Consider the following 21,180-nt stretch of genomic DNA (forward strand, 5'->3'; position numbering starts at 1 on the left):
AGTAAGTATTAATTTTCAATTGTTTACAATAACAATATAGTATCAAACAAAATAATACTGACTATTCAATAAGAATACTGGTATTAAACACAATAATACTGATACTATAACACAGTTATACTGGTATCTATAGTGATTCCTTTATTTGACAATTAATATACTATTTTTTTTAATGTCAATATATACTCAATAAAATTTTAATATATATTTCATTTTATTATTTCAATATTTATTTTATTTTATTATTTCAATATATATTTCATTTTATTTTTCAATATATATTTAATTTTAGCATTTAACATTTTGATATGAAAATATTTAAATAAGGATTATGGAGCGAACAATTAAAAAAACTGGAGGACAAGTGGATAGTAAGTTTAGAATATTAATTTTTATTCTAGAAAATTCTTTTTGTATTTTATTTTAATTTTGTTAATAATTTATGTTTATTTTTATCTTACTATTATATATATATAGATATTATATATATATATATATGTATATATATATATATATATATATATATATATATATATATATATATATATATATATATATATATATATATATATATATATAAATAAATATGTAAATTATGTTAATGTATTATACAAATAGAGTGCTCAATGTTCTTAAAGAATAGAGCAATAATAAATTAGTAAATAAGTGTTTTTTACTAATTTACTAATTTATATATATATATATATATATATATATATATATATATATATATATATATATATATATATATATAATATATGATATATAATATATATAATACATACATACATATAAATATATACACATATATTTATATATATGCATGTAGGTAATCCTACAGTTAAGTGGCCTAAAATAATTTTTTTTTTCTCTTATTGCACTTTCGTCAGTAGAAACTTTTTAACATAAGGATTATTTATTAGAATAATAAAAGAAAAAAGATTGCTCCCCATGCCAAACCCTCAGCAATGCAGCAACACACAACAATAGGCTATTAGATAGTTAATGTATGTACTAAAGCCAATAAATATTCCTTATGTTTAAATAGTCTCCACTGACAAGAACGCACAAGCAAAAAAATAGAACTATTTTAGGCTGCTTAACTTTAACTTTATGTTGTTCTTGCTAAATTCATATATATATATATATATATATATATATATATATATATATATATATATATATATATATATATATATATATATATATATATATATATTTAAACAACTTTAAAAAGTATTCTACACAATAGAGTGCTAAATGTTCTTAAAAGAACAGAGCAATTATATATTAGTAGAAAATCACTTAACTATATTTTTTCCATTTGACACTGTGTTTCATCAAAAAAGATTCATCAGAAAAATTTTTCTGATGAATCTTTGTTGATGAAACACAGTGTCAAATGGAAAAAAAGTTTAGTTAAGTGATTTTCTACTAATATGTATTTATATATATGTATATAATTATAGACTTGGTGTTTGCAATTGTTGATGCAGCTTTTGATAAAAAAGTTGAAGTCCGAGATGACATGATATCTGCTCTGCATACACTGGGAAAGCAACAAGCAGAGCTAGTCTTAAGTACCTGCGTCCATTATTTGAATAAGCATCAAAAAGTATTTTTTAATCTTTTATGTATAAAAATAATAAAATCTTTTTTTATGTATAAAGTTATCAAAGTAAAATAAAAGTATTGTATAAATGTAATTCTTATGCATGTAATAAAAACAAATAGAAGTGTAAAACAAACATTTAATATTTTGCATGAAAAAAACAAAAAAAAAAGCAATTTGTAAAAATGTAGTTTATGAGTTTATGTAATTTATTACCTACCACTAGTCATAAATATTTTGTGTTTATTATTATTAGTAGTATTATAGTGCCACTATAGTCAAAGAAATTTTTTTATATATTTTTTTAATTATTATTTTTCTTTTGTTTGTTATAACTTTCAGGTTCCAAAAATGAGTAAATTTTCAACAAAAAGTTTTGAAAACTAATACTAAAACATAATCACTTAAGTAAAACTGGATTAAATCCAAGAAAATACAATTAAAATTAAATAAACATGTATAATAAAAAAATTAAGTAAACATAAAGTCTTTGATAAGCTCTAAGTTAGTTATAGGTATCTAATTTGATTTGTGCAAACCAATCAAAATGTAACCAAATCATCAACAACAAAAAACTTCAAGTTATCATAACAACTGAATATAAAAATATTATATACATATAAAAAAAAACATTCATCTAGTTGTATGTATTTATATAATATTGTATATATTTATGTAATACAGTAATAATACAGTAAAATAATCATACTTTTAGCAAAATTATTATTAAAATTAATTATTAAAATTAAGATCATGCATTATGTTTTTTCTAACAATTGTTAAATACTCATATTGTTTACAATAAAATAATTTTTCAACAAAATAAGATAATATTATAAAAAGTCTTTCAATAATTTTTTTTAATTTTTAGTTCTAAATTTTGATTCAAATTGTCCTCCTTTCGTTTTTATAACAACAGTACATACTCTGTGTATTACAATCGATATTTGCAATGATTCAGTTGATATTTGATTTTACCATGTTCATATCAATACCCAAATGTGTTTTTGATTGGTTGGTTGCATTTTTCTCACATTTCTATCTAATTCTTTCCGCAACAACTTGATCAGATTTAAATCAGGCAACCAGGGATGCTATTCCATATATTTTTATTTTTCCTTGACTGTGATATTATTTTGACTGAATTGAAAATCAAATCCTCAATTCAAAATTTTTTATCCTCATGGAAATGCATGCTTTTAGAGAATCTTATGGTATTTTTTTTTAACCATAATGTCCTAAATTCAAAAAAGGTCACTAATTTTGTTACCAGAAAAACATTCCCAGATCATGAGTGACCCTCCACCATGCTTGGCTGTCGAGATCACGCGTTGTTTTATCATGCTTTCTCCAATAAACCAATTTCTCCAATTATAAAAGGACCTATTATGGTTTTTTTATAATTGGATAATGTATTTATGTTTTTTAAATAACTCATCTAAATCAGATATACTGTATATACAGCATATGCCTGATACTGTTGCGGGTGCTAGAAAAGCTAAAGCTTATTTTAATAATTAAAAAAAAAATGTTGTCTTTATTTTTAAATATTTGAAGTGATTAAAAAAATTCCAAACAAACTAACAGTATGTCAAAAGTAAACCAAAGTAACTCTAAAAATAACTGGAGTAACTTTAAAACTAACCATAGTAAAAGTTAACCAGAGCTTACTTAATCTCAATAAGCCATATTCTAGCTTAAATGAACCCTAAACGTAAAATGTGTAAGTATACTTTGAAAACTTTGAATCCTTAAAAACTTTATAAAAGCTTTATGATTAGTTTTTAAAAAAATCCTAGAGCTTTTTTTATATAAAAAAAATGTCACAAAAGCATTTGCAACTTATCAGAGATCATAGTTGTCTTCTTGCCAGTAGTTAAATAAATAAAAAATTCAAAGTTTTTAATATGAATGGAGAAAAGATATTATTCATTGAGATGCATTGTTAGTGAAATAAAAGTTAAACATGCTTGACCATCATTTTGAATATAAATCAAAAACCTACCAGAACATGTTCTTTTTTCCATGTCTAAAAAAGTAATTAGAAGTTATTACTTCTATAGCAAAAAAACTTACACAAGTGATTGCTGTTGCTTACAGCAAAAACAACTAATGCCAGTAATTGCTGTTGTTTAAAGCTTATAAAATATATTGCAACATTTGATTTGACAATACAAAATAAACAGTGGAACAGCCAAAATTTGATGAGTATTAGGGACATCATACTTTTAAACAATTTTAAATTTAAAAAAAAAAACAATTTGTGGAATGATATTATTATGTTGTAGGTATTTCTAAGCAACATTGAAATAAAACTTTTTTTTTTTTTTTTGGGTAGAAATGAACTTTAAAATTGCAATATTTAAATAAATAACGTTAAAATGAAAACAATTGATAAAATTAAAAATAAGTTAAAAGATAAAAAATAAATTTTTATTACACGTAAGTACTATATCTACAAATACTAAAATGGGCACTGTTCTAAAAAGGTAGCGTGTCTTGTGCTATCTACTAAAATTCATTCTCATGTTACTCGTCATTTAATTAAGTCTCATCTTTTTTCTGTGACTATTCCTAAGTGCTCCAAAAACTCTTATTCGTCTAGTTTTTTTCCTAGAACATCAGTTCTTTGGAATTCGCTTCCTTCATCTTGCTTTCTTGATTCATATAATTTGCAATCTTTTAAGTGGTCTGTCAATCGTTATCTTGCTCTATGAACTTTATCTTTTCTCTTCCAGTAAATTCCAACTCTAATAGTGATTGCTTGCAGCCTTGTTGGAAGCAAAGATTTAATATATATATATATATATATATATATATATATATATATATATATACATATATATACATATATATATATATATGTATGTATGTGTTTATATATATATATATATATATATATATATATATATACATATATATACAAATATATATATATATTTTTGTTTGTGTTTATATATATATATATATATATACATGCGTTACTGATATTTAAAAAAATACTTTTTATAGAACGAAAAAAGCAAATTTTTTTTTTTTAATTTTTTTTTTTATACATTTTCGCTACCAACAAGGCTGCAAGCAGCAATTAATTAAAGTTGGAAGTTACTGAAAGAGAAAAGATGAAGATTGTAGAGCAAGATAACGATTGACGGACGACTTAAAAGATTGCAAATTATATGAATCAGGAAAGCAAGATGAAGGAAGCGAATTCCAAAGAGCTGATGTTTGAGGAAAAAAACTAGACGAATAAGCGTTTTTGGAGCACTTAGGAACAGTCACAGAAAAAGGATGACACTTAAGTCAGGGTTAGGGTTAGGGTTAGGGTTAGTTAGGTTAATTAGGTAATTAGGTTAGGTTAATTAGGTAAAAATTAGAGTTTTGAAATAGATTTGTTCATGGGCAACCACAAAATTAAAAAAAAATGTTTTGCATAACATCTTCAGCCATTTGCAACTCCAAACTTAAGTTCATGTTCATGCTTATGTCAAATAAGAATGTTTTGCAAAAAATGGCACCAATTAAACTCTGGAAACAAAAACACCAAAATAATTTGCTCATGCATGTTTTTTCATTTGCCTTCATGCGTGATGGTGTTGAACTCTAAAAAAGTATTATTTGAAACTTAAAATCTGCAGATAAATTGCCTGAAATTGTTATATGTGAAACATATAACAATTTCAAAATGTTCTGTGGATGCACATAGGTTTGTCCAAATATACTACAATTAAATAAAATGATAAAAAAAAACATTTTTTTGGAAAATAAAATTTTTACTTAAGTGAACTTAAACATCAACTAAACAGTTTGATTAAATCTTTCTTGGATTTCAGATTTGGTACAACAATACTTTGCTTTATTCTTGCTCTAAAAAAAGCATCAAGTCCATAAAAACCATTAAAAGCAACTGCTGCTTCAGACACTTGCTTAACATCTCTTTCAAAATACCGGGTGTGGAGAGGATAGTAATGTACTTCCATAGTAGAATCTATTACTTTTTGTAAATCTTTTTTTGTCATATCACATGTAAAATTTGGCTCCAAAAATTCATTACAAAAAGTTCATTACTCCAGTCAATGAGTTCAAGGAGAGCATCAAAGTTAAGTGTAGGCTTTTGTTTGGTTTCACTTACATCACCTTGCTCTAAATCTCCTCTAACATTCATAATCATCTTGACTGCAAAAGCTCTATTTTCATTTGATGAGCTTGTCAAATGAGAAATATGAAGAGACTCAGGGTTTTTTAAACAACTTTTTTAAACAGAATTTCTAACAGTATTCTTAACTTTAACTGTTTGACCTTTTAATAGATAAAGAAGTTTGATTAGATGATGGGGCCCATGGCATTAGAGTGCTTAACCTTGATTCTAAACCACATATTAAAGTATACTAGAACCACGAACTGAGAAGAAACTTTTAGTTTTTTCAAAATATCACCTTCCAAGCCATGTTCACTGATGTAAAGCCAAAGGATTGCCTGACCAGTTGTTAGCCACCTGCTATGGCAAAGGTTAACACATTTAACAAAAAACAAACTTAGATTAGCTTAGTGAAGTGTTGGTTGGTCTTTTAAATGTCATTCAGGATTTTAATCAGAGGTTCAATTTGTCAAATTGATACAAACTTTTCTAGTCATTTTAATTGATTTACTTTTGATAATAGTTTCCCTATAGGCCCTTTAAATCCATCCTTGGAATTTGTAGGTCTATCAAGATTTGCAATCAGGTATGTTAAAGGCAGCTCATTTGTATGTAACATTCAAATTGATTAAAAACGTTTTCTTTAAATAAGTTTCTCCAGGTGAGTTAAAAATCTATCATTGTTTCCAGATCCAGTCATTGAGTTTGTAGAATCTGATCCAATCACAGTTATAGTTTCATCAGTTCCTCTAGGAACCATCCAGTTATAAAGACTGATTGCAGCTTCTTTAGCTGGTTTGTTTGGACTCTTTGAAGGTGTGTAATAGGTCAAATAGCTTTCATCTGGCTCAGAAGTAACACATGTTTTCTTGCTTTTCTATTCTTCGACAAAACATTTTAGTAATTGTTTCTTCGATCAAAATTAGAGGAGGATCTTTTCTTCCATTTACAAATATGCCTTTGATAGGAACTTCAATAATTAGTTTTTTTCTGCCAAAACTCTAGTTTTAACCATAACTTCTTGTTTGGCTCTCCAAATTTTTTTAGGATCACATGTTAAACTAGCCATTTATTGAGTCAAGTATGATTTGAAAGTAGATTTTGAAGTAGTGATTTGATCAAATCTCAAAGGAAAGCAGATATAATTGCAGATGTAGCAGTAGGAGATAAGCCAAGACGAAGAGATACTAGTACTGTATTGGGGATCTTCATGTAATTCTGTTTAATGGTAATAAATTAAAGTTTTTTGTTTGATACTTTTAGAGAATTACTTTTAGAGCTATCTTCTGAGGATTCTTTATTTATATCCTCAATTTTTTCATGTCCCACTGATTCATAAACTTTATCTTCAATAGAAAATTATTTGAACCTGTGTATTAATCTGAGGTTTTTTATTCAAATTTTTTCTTTTTTCTAAAGATGCAATATCTTTTATTTTTCATTTTGCTGCTTTAACCTGTCTTTCTGTTTCTTCATTGTCTATTTAATATATTTGGTAGCCTGATTTTTCATCAACCTTATCTCTTGAGATTTGAGCCATAATAAATCAAATTATGGTACCTTAATAGCTTTAGATCAAATGCATAAAATGTAAACTTCTGCAGAACAATTTTTAACCTCCTTACAAGGAGAAATTTTATCTGTACAAAGTAATGTTACATTACATTTTGTTATATCTAACAATTAGTCCAGTTTATTTTCCCATAATTTGACAATTTTTTTTTTTGTATCTTTTCAATTAAAATTGTCTCTTATTCCAAGCAGTTAAAATTTTATCTGACAACTATTTTTGAGATATGACAACAGGGATCTTAAACAAAGCATTGGATTGAGACCATTGATTCAATACCAAGTCTTCCAATACCATTGAGATTTCTTTTAGAGGTAGATGACATCTACTACAAAAAATTTAAACTGTTATAACATTGTTGTTTGAATTACTTGAACTGTCCAAAACTTGAACGTTCAAAACTTGGACTGAATGTCAAAAGATATTTTTTTTTTAATTTACAAAATACAAAACTAACTTGAACAATAATATCAAAAAACTCTGCATAGATCTTTTCTTAGTACATCTCTCAGTGTAGGAATTTCAGTTTCCAACCAATCTTTTCCTACTCTAAGATATTTAGTTAAATTAGTTGTAGAAGAATGTCTAGTTTGTTTTAATTTTGAACTCTCCATAACACAATAATCTATTTTATTTATTATTTACTGTAAAACGAAAACAATTATACTAAAAATGCAACAAATATTGCAACTTTTTGTTATTACGCATAATTAAACCAACTACTAACACAAAGCAAATACCAAGTACTAAGTAATTGTGTTCTATAATTCATAGATTAAAATTACAAATGGACTTATTAAAAGTTCAATAATTTAAAATTTAGAAAACAGTAAAGTTTTGTTAATTTTTTTGTCATAAAGTTGCTTTTTTTATCCCTTTTTTACATTTTTCAAGTTAATTTTTACACACACACAAAGTTGAAATTTTTTTTTAGTTGAATATCGCTTTAATTACCTAACCCATAATAAAATCCCCGAATGTCATTTTCAAAAATTTTTTAGTATGACGTACCCTAATGAGTATGCCATAATTAGATGGTTAAAGAAAAGTTCATTAAAATAAAAAATAAACTTGTATTAATCCTCAGAACAACCTGAAGAACCTGAAGAACCTGAGCCTGTATTAGCTGAGCCTGTATTAGCTGAGCTTGTATTAGCTTGTGTTATTTATTTTTATTTACTTATTAGCTTGTATTATTTTGTATTTAAAGTAAAGAAAAATTTTATTGTAATAAAAGCTATGGCAAGATAATATTTTTTGAGGGTCATTTCCTATACATTATCCACACCATGTCACCTTTTTGTTTTAGAATTAGTTCATTTTTAGTTTATATGCAGTCTATTACGGTAAAATCATAACTGCCAAAATTTTAATTAAAAAATACAAAATGGTTATTGAGATTTCATCATTTGAAATAATGCTGATTTAGTATTTTAGTGGTAAACTAGAGACAATAAAATAACTTTCATGTAAAATATCTTGATAATGGTTTAGGGGATTTTCTTAGGGTTTACAACCTTAATAGATGTTTTCTTAATAATTTTAAAAATAGCATTGTAGGGATTTGATTATGTTCGTGACGCCTTGTTTATTCAAATTTATTTCAAAATATTGACTTGTAAATTTTCAATTTTTTATGCTGAATTGGAGGCTGTCACCCATAATCCTGATTAAGGTTTATTTGTATACCTTTACTTTTTCTTAGGTCTTCTGAAAAACGCTAGACTTTATTTTTTTCTTTCTTATTATTTGATCAAATTGTGTACTCAAAAAATCTTTTTAAAATATTTAAACATGAATTTTATAACAAAAGACCTTGAAATGTTTTTTTAAAACATTTTTTAAAAATAAAATTTAGTATTATCTAATGATTAGTCCAGTTTAGTATTATCTAATGATTAGTTAAGGAGGTATAAAATCATAGATCTAAGGAGAGACAAGGCACGTCTCCTGCATATTCCTTCGTGGTTTTTTTTTAAAATAAAAATAAATTAGTCATGAAAGCAACTATTTTTAAGTTTATAAACTGTTTTGCTTCTATTTCAAATCTTTGATTTTACTTGCAAAACAAAAAGAGGTTTCATTAAACATTAAAAAAATGGTTTGCATGTTTTTATGATTTTGGTGAGCAGGAATTACTGAAAATGTTAGTGAATTTGGTAATAAAGTTAGATTCATGTTGGACCAAAGAAAGATGACAAGTGCTGGGTGCTCAATTCCAAAGAAATATTCCTTATTTCTACACTCACAACAATATCAGGTATATGCTGTACATACAGCTTATCTGGTTTAGACCAGTTACAGTTGATTTACCAGTAGAAAAAAAGTTTTTAAGTTTTGTTTTTACTTATTTTTTGAAATATAATTTTGTTCTTGTTTTTTTTTTCTTTTTTCTTATTTTTTCAAATATAGAAGTTGAGGTAGCGAGTTGCCCACATACCACTCCTTATGCCCATAACTATACAAATCCTAGGTCTGTAACTAATTAATAAAAAGTACTAATTATACTATAAAAATTAAGAACTAATTATACTATAAGAAATAATTTTTGATTACAACTTATTATTAGGGACAACATAAACCTAAGATGAATGGTTTTTTTAAAATTTAGTTTATGTTATTTAATAAGTAATTGCTATGCTAACTTATTTACTAAAGATTTAGTTATAAAAAAATTTAATAAAAAAAAGGATAAATATACTAAAATAAAAAAATATATATTTAAAAAAAGTGAAAATATTCTTCTTGTTATTATTTTTAATAACTACTTTAACTTTTTTTTTCCAGCTTGTTCAAGGACACAGAGTTTTGATTCTAGATGTCATGACCAAGGTGATTAAAGATGCAGGGGTTAATGTTTCATTAGAATTAGCTAAAGAATTAATAGTGCTAGCAACCAATGAGTTAACTAAATCAAAGGTCTGTAAAAATCATTTTATAATATTATATTTTATATAATTAATAAAATAATATATAATAATAGTATTTATAATAAGGTTTATTTAAGGACAAGTATAATGATTAATTTCTAAATCAAAATCATTATGATTGCTTCTGATACAACCCACCACATGTCCAGCTAAGGCTAAGAGAAGTTATATTTTACTTAAAATACTCCCCTGCCTTGGGGTTCATGGTTGGGTTAAAGCTGAAGATGGAATAAATGCAAAAAGCAATCAAAATCTTTGATAACAAGGATAAAGGATGGAGTCTTATGGTACCTCAAAAGTAACTGGAAATAAAGGATAGTGAGAGAGAGAGAGAGAGTTAGGGTGAGTATTTTTTATCAAGGACAGCTTTAATACTACAGTTAAAAAGAAATAATTTATTAATTTTCAAATTTTTCATAAAAAACAAGCTCGTTGAGAAGACTAGTATAACAGACTTTATTGATAACCTTGGATATGTCAAGAGCAATAACTTCTTGCCGAACCTTTCTGTTATATCAGTTTACAAGTCAGCAAATAGAAAGATTGAAATATTAATTGTCAAAGAGTCATTAGACTCAAGATAAAATATTAAAAGTAACAATTTATTAAAAGTTTGTTTATAAAATATTTTGACTTAAAGAAATCTTGGTGGTCCTCAGAGTTTTTAAAAATTTAAATCGCTCTTTTTAAGTAGAAAAGAAAACAAATTTCAGAAATGATTCCAGGCCACCAGACATAACTTCTAGCTAAAGTTTTCAATTTACTCACTTCTGGATTAACTCATGTAACTCTTTAAATAGACTATTGCAAAGAAAATCACAAAAAGAATCCCAGTCAGCTCTAAGGTAGTAAGCTCAGTAGTAAAAAGCTCAGCTAGCAGGTATCACTAGGTATTCGGTCAGCTTATAAGGTAGCAGGTAAGGTAGCAGTAAAATCACAAATAGAATTGCAGTCAGCCTTAAGGTAGCAGTAAAAATGTGATTTTTTTTAGTTAGCTTTTTTTTTTACTTTTTCTCAATTTTTTTACTTTCCTCAATTTGATTTAGTTTACTTTGTTGAAAACTTGTATTAAATTGTTACCTTACAGAACCAGTTTTGAAAGTCAAAAAATCACTATTCTCGGTCTTTGGTATCCAGGAGTTCTGAAAATTCAAAGTTAAAAAATTCAGGACTATTATATATTGTTGTAAAATGCAGATAAGGGTTCCTTTATAAAAAATAATAGGTTCTCAGTCTTATTATCTTAAAAAAAATTTCACATTGTAGTATATGTTTCTCAACATTTTTTTCATAAAGAAAAAGTATAAAATTTTTTTTGAGCATGAACTGAACTACCTAAATGAGAGCAAGCGGAAACTGAGCACAAGCTAGGATTTAGCAATAGAGTTTCACAAAATACAAATCAAGAAGTAATAGTAAACAATTCTATTCATCTGGAAAAAAGTCACAAAGTATCCATCTGAGTATGAAATTAAAAAATACTTCAGAACCAGCAGAGTTTCTATAGCCAAGCCATTTAGTGATTCTTCAGAAATAGCAGAATTAATGATTCTATAGCCAAGCCATTTAGCATGATAAGCATTAAATTTACAAATAACAACAGTATTGGTTGAGAATAATAAGGAATAGGTGAAAGACTTTGATCAATTTGATCAGAAATAGCATTGAGTAGATTGCAGTCTTAGAATAGAGTGCAGTTTTAAAATAATATTGAGTAAAAAAATTTATCTATGTAATATATCTATAGCAATAAAGCCAAATTACCTAAAAGAATAGTTAGAAAGTTTCAACCTGATTTTAATACAAATAGATGAATGGGTACATAAGTAAATGCCCAGCCTAAGCATATGTCTATTGGAAACTTTAAGAATCAAACAGTGAGATCTGAGGATGAAGCATTTTGAAACAACTTGAATTTAACAAAGAGCTGCGATAAAAAAAAAGTGAAAAAAAGAGATTTAACTCATGAATTCTTACTTTGAAGATCACAAATATTTGTAAAGGATCAAAATAATTTGGTGCGTTTTTTTTTAGTTATTATAATTTATATTTTTTTAGTTATTATAATATTATAAATTCTTGTTTGTTTAATATTTCAAGTTACTTTACTACTGTTTTTAATTAATACAGAATTTATATAATTTCACAATATATAACTCAGTTTTATATTGTGCATGACACCATAAGCAATAACCTATGCAGATGTTTTGATAAATTATTTTTTTTTTCAGTTTATAAAAATATTTTTTGATTATTTTTAGATAAAAAGTTAAAAATTATTATAAAACGTCAAAGAAACCTAAATTATAATTAATCTAATAAATTTATAATTAATCACATTTTTTGCTCTGGCAAATAATATTTGTTCTACTAGATATATTCAAAAGTTTTTGAAAATGCTGCAATCGACAGTGAGTAAAACATTCAGTTTTAATGTACTAGTACAAATAAAAATAGGAAAACAACTGGATCCCTGAATCCCTGCTGAACATTAAAGGTTGAAGAGAAGTCTATTATACTCTCATGTAAACAAAATAGACAAAAAAAAAATCCAAAAAGAAACACCTAACTTCTATGCTGCTCATAATAGAGTTATTTCTAAAATCTTGTTTTAAAAAACTGTGCGTAACTGTACTTAACTGTATGTAACTGTATTTAACTGTATGTAATTGTAACCTTGTTTGACTTAAATGATAAAGGTAAATGATACAGCCAAAACCTCCTGAAAAACAATAAAACCAAAAAAAAAAAAGGCTTTAATTGGCTTTAGCACATAAATATCCCAAGCTTGACTTGGTCAGAAAATAAATCACGATATAAATAAATGTTTTTAATGCTAGCAAACATTTTTATTTGTTTTAGGATATAATTCCTGAGTGGCAGTTGGCTGCTTCAAATGTTTTAGTGGCATTAGGTGTAAATTTTTGTCAAGAAGTAATGATTGAAATGCTTCAAAAAGTTACTCCAGGACAGCTACCGCACTACTTTGTTATATTAACTCTTGCAAATTTAGCTAAAGAAAATGGTTTGTTGTTATATTTGTATTATGTAATACAGATTTGTATAGTGTTATATGTATATATATATATATATATATATATATATATATATATATATACATATATATATATATATATATATATATATATATATATATATATATATATATATATATATATATATATATATATATATATATATATATATATATATATTGACATTTTTTAACTGTATAGATATTTTAAAATAAAATTTCTTTTTATGGGTTTTTTAGCTCTATTTGTTAAAGATATAATTCTTTAATATCATATTTAATATTTATTTTTACGATATTTCAAGGGAATATTGATACCCTCGTTATCAAGTATATTAAAAAGCCATTATAAAAAATAAAAACGCTTCATTATACAAAACTGTTTAAAATATCGAAACAATACTCTTTGTAAGAGCTTCTTTTTAAAATATTTTTTAAGAGTTTTTTGTGATGTAAGTATTGGTACTTGGGTTTCCAAAATGTCCTTTTCATATAATCACCATTATCTCAGTTTAGACTGTTGTTGCAAAAGCTTCCTACGTTTCTTGTTATAACTATTCATTTCTATTCTTAAGATATTGCGACCATTCCAGTGAAAATTTCCCTAACAAGTTTTGAAATGTTCAGCTACAGCTGAATTTTTTCCCCTTTACCTTGTGCAATTGTTTGATTTTGACATATCTATATATATCCTTTTGTGATAATGATCTTAACCCGGATTATGACAACTATTAATGACATCATTTTGGAAACTCATGCTCCAATACATTTGTCACAAAATACTCTCTTAAATTAAAAACTCTTTACAATAAGAGTTGTAAATTTTAACAGTTATGTATAATATTTTATTTTTTATAACAGTTTTTAATATACTTGATAACAAGGGTATCAATATTCCCTTGAAATACTGTAAAAATAAATATAATTTTAAGTAATAAAGTTAAATCCATAAAAAGAAGTTCAAAAGACCTGCTTCAAATTGTGATTTAATTCGAAACTAAAATAGGTGATTGGCAGGTCTCTATTATATATATATATATATATATATATATATATATATATATATATATATATATATATATATATATATATATATATATATATATATGTATATATATATATATATATATATATATATATATATATATATGTATACACATATATATATACATATATATATACATATATATATACATATATATATATAATATATATATATATATATATATATATATATATATATATATATATATATATATATATATATGTATATAGGTATAAGTGCTAATAATTTTGCTTTAGTGTTTGGTGTTGTTCCGTTTTTAAAAGATATATTTAGCAGAATGTTATCAATGTTAGGAACTGTTAAAGCAGATAACATGAGATGGGTCTTAGCTAAATGTGAGTACAAAAAAATTACAAATTGTTCATAAACTATAAAAATATGACAAAATTTATCTTTAGAGAACATTGAGATAGAAGGAGAAATGAATAACTGCTGCCTTAAGTTAATATGCAATACTTGCAAATGGTGAAAATTAAGGTTATTGCACCAAAAGTCCTAATGTCAATTTTTTTGTTAAGTGTACTGGATAAAAATATTGTAATTCGTCTAGAATCTGCCAAACAAAGAGTATATACAGACAGTGCTTGCATAAACTGAAATGTAGCTTTTTAAATGCAAATTAAAGTATTAAAGTAAACTGTAATATAAAAAAAATATTTAACATAATTGTGACTAAAAACTTACATTACAATTTATATTAATGGGTATATTAGTTAACCAATCATATAAGAATAAGTTAAAACATCAAATGAGGGGGCGATATCTCATAAGATTTTTGTAAAATAATATTTAATAAAAAAAAATGTTTCACATAAAAAAAAAAGGTTTTTGTAGATAAAACGTTCTTTGAGAAAATATCTTTTTGGTTGGTGAAAAAATAACTTCACCAATAATTGACATTACCTTTGACATGAGGTCAAGTAAATAGTATTTTTCTTTGATAGGAATTCTTTCATTTCACTTATTGTTAATTTTTTTTCTTTTTGCTATTTTTTTCATTTTCTAATTTCTTTTACTCTAGTTTCTCTCTTTTTAAAAGTTTTTGAATTAATAAATAATAATTAACAGCTCTAGATTATTTTTTCTCTATTTTGCAGTATTTTATTCAAGTATCTTACAATATGTTAGAAAACAAAATTTTATTTACTTGAACAACCTGATTAATAAGTAATTAAAAAATAAAACTTAAATGTTTAAAAATGACAAATCCCTAATATTTTTTTTAATAATTTTTTTTTTGTTAATTTAGTTAAAAGCAACTTCAAGTATAAAGTTTGAAAGTAATTTTTTTTTTTATATATAAAACAAATTGTAAAGTCTAATTTTGAGTAATCGTTCAATTTTAATAAAAATTAAAAAAAAATTTAATTTCTTTTTTTTTGAAATTAAAAATTTTTTGCTATTTATGGCAGTGTGAATTCATCTGATTACTAAAGTTTTATTTATGGCAGTGTAAATTCATCTGATTGCTAAAGTTTTATTTATGGCAGTGTGAGGTCACACAAGAATCAGATTATGATTCTGATTGCTAAAGTTTGAATTTAAATTGATATGGCTTTAAGGACCCAAAAATTATATATTTTAATAACTTGCAAAACATAGGCATAAAGGTCAAAAAAGGATTTTCAAATTTTTTTGATTATGCATCTTATAGATTATTATATTAATAGGTATTGGATCATTTAGTGAAGCTATTATAGAGTACTGTGCCAACATTGAAAATGCTCCATATCCTGATATTGCAAAAGATCGATTTTATGGAGAAATATTCACTGCATTTGAAATAATGTTTAGTGTTTGGTTGGGTTCCTCAAGGGAGGGAAGAGTAAGTGAATTGTTTATTGTATATATCTGCCTATCTGTTTATTATATCTGTTTAAGGCTGAATCTAAATTGAGACTAAATAGAGGAGGGCAATTGTAATTGTATATAGTTGATTTTTTAAATTTTAATACTTTTGCTTTATTTTCATAACAACTCATAAGACCATATTAAATATCTCTTTCAAATAGGTCAAACACTTCAATACTTAGCTTTGCCAACTTTAGTTAATTTTGAGGGCATCAACTAAGTAAAGCATAATCAAACATCAATTTAAACTTTGACAAAGTTTTTTTTAAATTTTTTTCGCTATGGAATCACACCTGAATCAAATGTTCAATCGGTTTAGTTTTTTATTGTTACCAGCACAGTGTAGATCTCATTTTTTCAGTTGTTTCCATAAGGTTACTTATTCAACTCTTATCAGATTAGTCTCTTTTATAAGCAAGATTTTTTGAGTCTTTAATTAACAAATTACTAACATTCATCAGATTGCTAACATCCCATCTTTAATCTAATAACTTTCGCTGACAATCAATTGCTAACTACTGTAACTGAAAGATTTTATCGTGCATTAGATAAAGGAGGCGAAGCAAGGTCTATTGCTTTAGACATATCAAAAGTTTTTGATAAAGTTTGGGATGCTGGTCTTCTTCATAACCTTGCTTCGTATGATGTATCTAGGAAAGTTTTTAAGATCATTTCTATCTAATGGTGTGATATGCAGTAGTGGTAAAGTGCTCGCTTCATAAGTGAGAGGTTCCGAGTTCGATTCCCACCACATCCCTGGTAGTACCGCGCTCAACTTGTTTCTTCGCGCAGCGACCTTGTTCGTCAAGGTTCGTGTTTCAGAGTTATAGAGTTGAGAGAGGGTTATAACCACTATTAAGTAGCCTCCTCATCTGTAGTGACCTTCTCGGCCTTCTCGGAGGTGAATAACGAAAAAAAAAAAATCCTAGTATTAAAGTCATCCTCAAAAGCAAACATTCTTTTTCATTTCTAGTAACTTCTGGGATACCTCAAGGTTCTATCTATGGTACTTATCTATCTATCTTTCCTTATTGTTTATACATTAATCTACATTACTAATCTTCTTATAATGATCTTATCTTTAAAATCTTAAATCTTATTGTTGATTCAACTTTCTTGTCTTGACCAAATGTCATCACTTTTTGATTGCTTAGAACAGGCAGCTTGAACCTAATCTCTAATCTGTAACAGCTTGGGGCTTGTAGTAGCTTGTAAATTTCAGCTCCAATAAAATGAGTCTTCGAGTTTATGTCTTCTTGGATTATCCTTCGCTACTGACTTCTCATGGAAACCATGTATACAATCCTAATTAATATTTGTATAATTGCATCAATCGCAAATTTAGCATCTGCTAGCGTTGCTTTTCTTATAGTTGCCATTTTTTTACTCATGATTTCATTTTCTACCTCTGCAAATCTCTTACTTATTTTTGTATTGAATACTGTTGTCATATGGCTGGTTTTTCTAATGATGCTTATTTTCTTCTAGGTCTAAAATTGCATTGTAAATGTAATTGGGTCTGATTCCATTCCACCTCTACAAATCTTTTTTTACAAGTTACAGTTTGTACAGAAACATTTTTTTTTCAGCAAACATTATTTATGTACAAAAACTCACTTCTCTACTGCTTCAGTTGATTTTTTTCAAACAAAACCGTTATTTGGTCTTTCTTCTTTGGACTCAAGTCCCATATATAATTTGTCAATAATAATAATGATAATTTCAGTAGATTTCCAACAACACTTGTTTTTCTTTGTTTAGAAACAAAAGTAGAATAGATTGGATGCCATTCAAACACACTGAATTAAAAACTGATTGAGTAGTGCCAGTTATGAATGTTTTATCATCTGCTTATGTCATGTTTAAGAACTAATCAATTCAAAAACCATTTATGACCTAAAATTGAAGGACAGGTCTTTCAAAATTGATTTACAAGCATTTTACTTGATGTAAGTTCAAAAAATAATAAAAAAGACAATTTTGCCTCTTTGAAATTCAAAATTTTAAAATCCATAATAGTTTTAGCAGTACTGTATGTATAAATTACTTTCAAAAAAAAGTAGCAGTAAGTTTTTTTCTATATTTTTACATACATACATCAACTGATTTAGGGAGAATATGCAAGGGAGTAGCTGCTACATGAGCTGAGGTTTTAATTTGAGGCAGCAATAAATTTAAAAAATGTCTGTTTTTTTTGTTCATAAATTGTATATCTATATACTCTATTGCAGATGGTGCATATACAGTTATATATCTATACATCCCCTATAACATATAAAATGTGGAGGTCAAGAAAATTATCTTTCCTCGTAGAGGTAAAAAAACAACAACTAGTATCTCTAATAACTAAACATCTCCATTTTTAATAACTAAAAATTGATTTAAAAAATTAAAGAAAAAAAATGTTTGGAACACATGTCAAGATTTCATAACGTCATGTGTTTGATAATGTTAAAACATCTATCTAGTTTGTTATGAGTTTATAATTCAAAACATAAGTCCAGTTTGTTATTATACTTCAATTCAAAATATGCATATAGTGTGTGATAAAAATCGATTTCAATTTGTCCTGTTGTATTATGATGCTATGATTTAGAATTAATGATGATTCTATGATGATGCTATGAATTAGAACAAGTTCCAGTGTGTCATGGCAGTGAAACATAGTTTAGAAAGGTTGATTAAAGTATATAAAAGTTGATGTTTTTTTTTTTTAAAGAAATTGAATATATTTTAGCTAGAGAGTAATTCTAGTGCCATGGTCAATCTGGTTTGTAAAGTTGGTTATCAACATTTTTTTTCAGAAAAGTTTGCATATTAAAAAACATGAGGGGGCTGAAATTATAAAGATAATGATAATGATGACATCTTGATATTTCTATAATTGATGCAACATATTCAAAATCTTCTTTTTTATGTCTTTAGATGATTAGCGTGTGCTAAGTTTTTTTTATTTTGTTATTTTCTTTAATAATTTTTCAATTATTAATTTTTTATTAGTTTTGTCTCTATTTTTATCTGTTATTTTTATCTAAATTTGTATGGAATACTGCTGTCGTATTGATGCTTTTATGGCTGAAACCTTTATCTTTTATCTCATAGGCCAGTTAAGTCTTTTTACTGTGGTTATTGTCACATGTTCATTTTCATACTCTAAAATAATGTTTATAAAAATGTTTTAGGTAAGACTTGCAGTTATAGAAGCTTTTGGCTATATGTGTCACATAATGACTAAAGATAAGTTAGAAGAATATATTCAAAGGTTATTACATGGGATAACTGGTCTCTATAGAAGACATTCAGAACATCATATTTTGACTCAGGTATAAATTTTGTAAAATAATAGTTATAATAATAATTAATTTAAAAAAAAATTATTGAAAATATTTTAACTTCTTACAAACAAAATAGATATTAATTTAGACTGCAAATATAAATTAAAAAGAAATAAAAGAATATAAAAGCTGTAAAAAACATTCTCAATCATTTGTCAAACATTGTCATTATCTTACATGAGCATGAGATAACTTATTATCATGAGATCATGAACCTTACTTTAATATCCTACATAATAAATTTTGACTACAAATTATGATATAACTTTTGAAAATTTTGAGTAATTCAGTTGCACATAGAATAACTCAAAATTGCAGTTTTAATAAAAAACCGTTATTATCTAAAAAAAGTAAAATTAAAATTTAAAAAGATTGTGCTTAAAAAGATTTTAAAATTAAACTTGTAAGTAATGATTTTGAAAAAAATGACTTTTTAGTTTTATATAAAATAAAAACTTTTTTTAATTTTATTTTTAAATATTTATATAAAATATTTGAACTTTGATGCTAAATGTTGCATTCCATACACAAAGGAGAATGACAAGAGCAATAAAAGCAAATCATTTATGTCATCACAGTCGTTGCGACAAAGTATTTCTGAAGTGCACAATGTTTCTAGGTCAACTATATGTTGTATATTGATTAAAGATCTTGATTTACCAGTTGTCTAACCCTTACCAAACCAAACCAGCTGTTGAAGCCTTAAAAAAACCAATTCACATTGAAAAGAAACATAGGTTCTCTTAATAAGATAATACTTGTATATATTTCTGAAAGACAATAATAATATTTACTATTATTATTGTCTTTTTGAAATATATTCTAGTATTATTCAATCATAATGTCCTATAAGAAAAGTGATTCCTCTACTGAAAGAGTCAAGACAATCTGGATGAAGAATCTTGTAAGATTTTATGTCACATACGAAAAGAAGAACTGTTCCACTAGAAGAACAATCACTGGAAAATAACAGCTAAATATTACTAAAAATCCAAATTGTTGGTCATTATATGTTCCTTGGAGAATTCATCAAAGGGATACATGAATGCAAATTGAGAAAGAAGTAAAAAGTTTATGGGAAAAGAAATTAAATTTTCCACATTTATTAATTCAAGTCATATAAGCAAAACTAGATCAAGTGCTGAAGATGTACAATAAATGTGTAAAACAAAGAAAATACGTTCCATAAAATAAAGTTTTTGGCATCACAAAAAAAGATGATGAATGGCTCTGCAGTGAGGATAAAAGATTGTATCATCTTCAGATTAAAAGCAAAATACAGGTAGGGAACTATGGCTTAAAGCCTACTTCAACAACAGTAATGGCAGCAGAAACAGTGTCAACTTCCGAATCCGAGTTTAAGGCATGTTAAAAGAGTAAACAAAGAGCAGTTACAAGTGCTAAATCTAGATGGAAAAGCAGATACTATTGTTAAAGGTATAACAGCTATTCTTGATGTATAGAATTTATGGAAGTGTATAAAAATATTTGTAGCGGACATTAGGAATGTAAACATTGGAAGAAAGAATGGGATTGTCAGTCTGTTACGAAGATGTTTTACTGTAAAGAAACATAAAACTTGTTAAATTACCTTAAGTTAAGCTTTGCACAAAATGGCTTCTTTTTTTTTTTTCCTTCAAATTA

At 25.9% G+C, this 21,180-nt stretch overlaps 1 protein-coding gene across 2 annotated transcripts in view; it reads left to right on the top strand.

Moving 5' to 3' along the window:
- Positions 1-269: 269 nt before the first annotated feature.
- LOC100204991 (maestro heat-like repeat-containing protein family member 1) overlaps positions 270-21,180 on the top strand; it is a 112,717-nt gene continuing 91,806 nt past the window's right edge. For both annotated transcript variants that reach the window (XM_065820602.1, XM_065820603.1), the window contains exons 1-7: positions 270-371; positions 1,470-1,615; positions 10,108-10,239; positions 13,113-13,275; positions 14,587-14,685; positions 16,021-16,175; positions 19,384-19,524. In XM_065820602.1, coding sequence (XP_065676674.1) covers positions 332-371; positions 1,470-1,615; positions 10,108-10,239; positions 13,113-13,275; positions 14,587-14,685; positions 16,021-16,175; positions 19,384-19,524 — 876 coding nt within the window. In that variant the 5' untranslated portion in view covers positions 270-331. The remainder of the gene's footprint in view (positions 372-1,469; positions 1,616-10,107; positions 10,240-13,112; positions 13,276-14,586; positions 14,686-16,020; positions 16,176-19,383; positions 19,525-21,180) is intronic.

The sequence above is a fragment of the Hydra vulgaris genome, chromosome 15, assembly GCF_038396675.1.
Source record: "Hydra vulgaris chromosome 15, alternate assembly HydraT2T_AEP".
NCBI lineage: Eukaryota > Metazoa > Cnidaria > Hydrozoa > Anthoathecata > Hydridae > Hydra > Hydra vulgaris.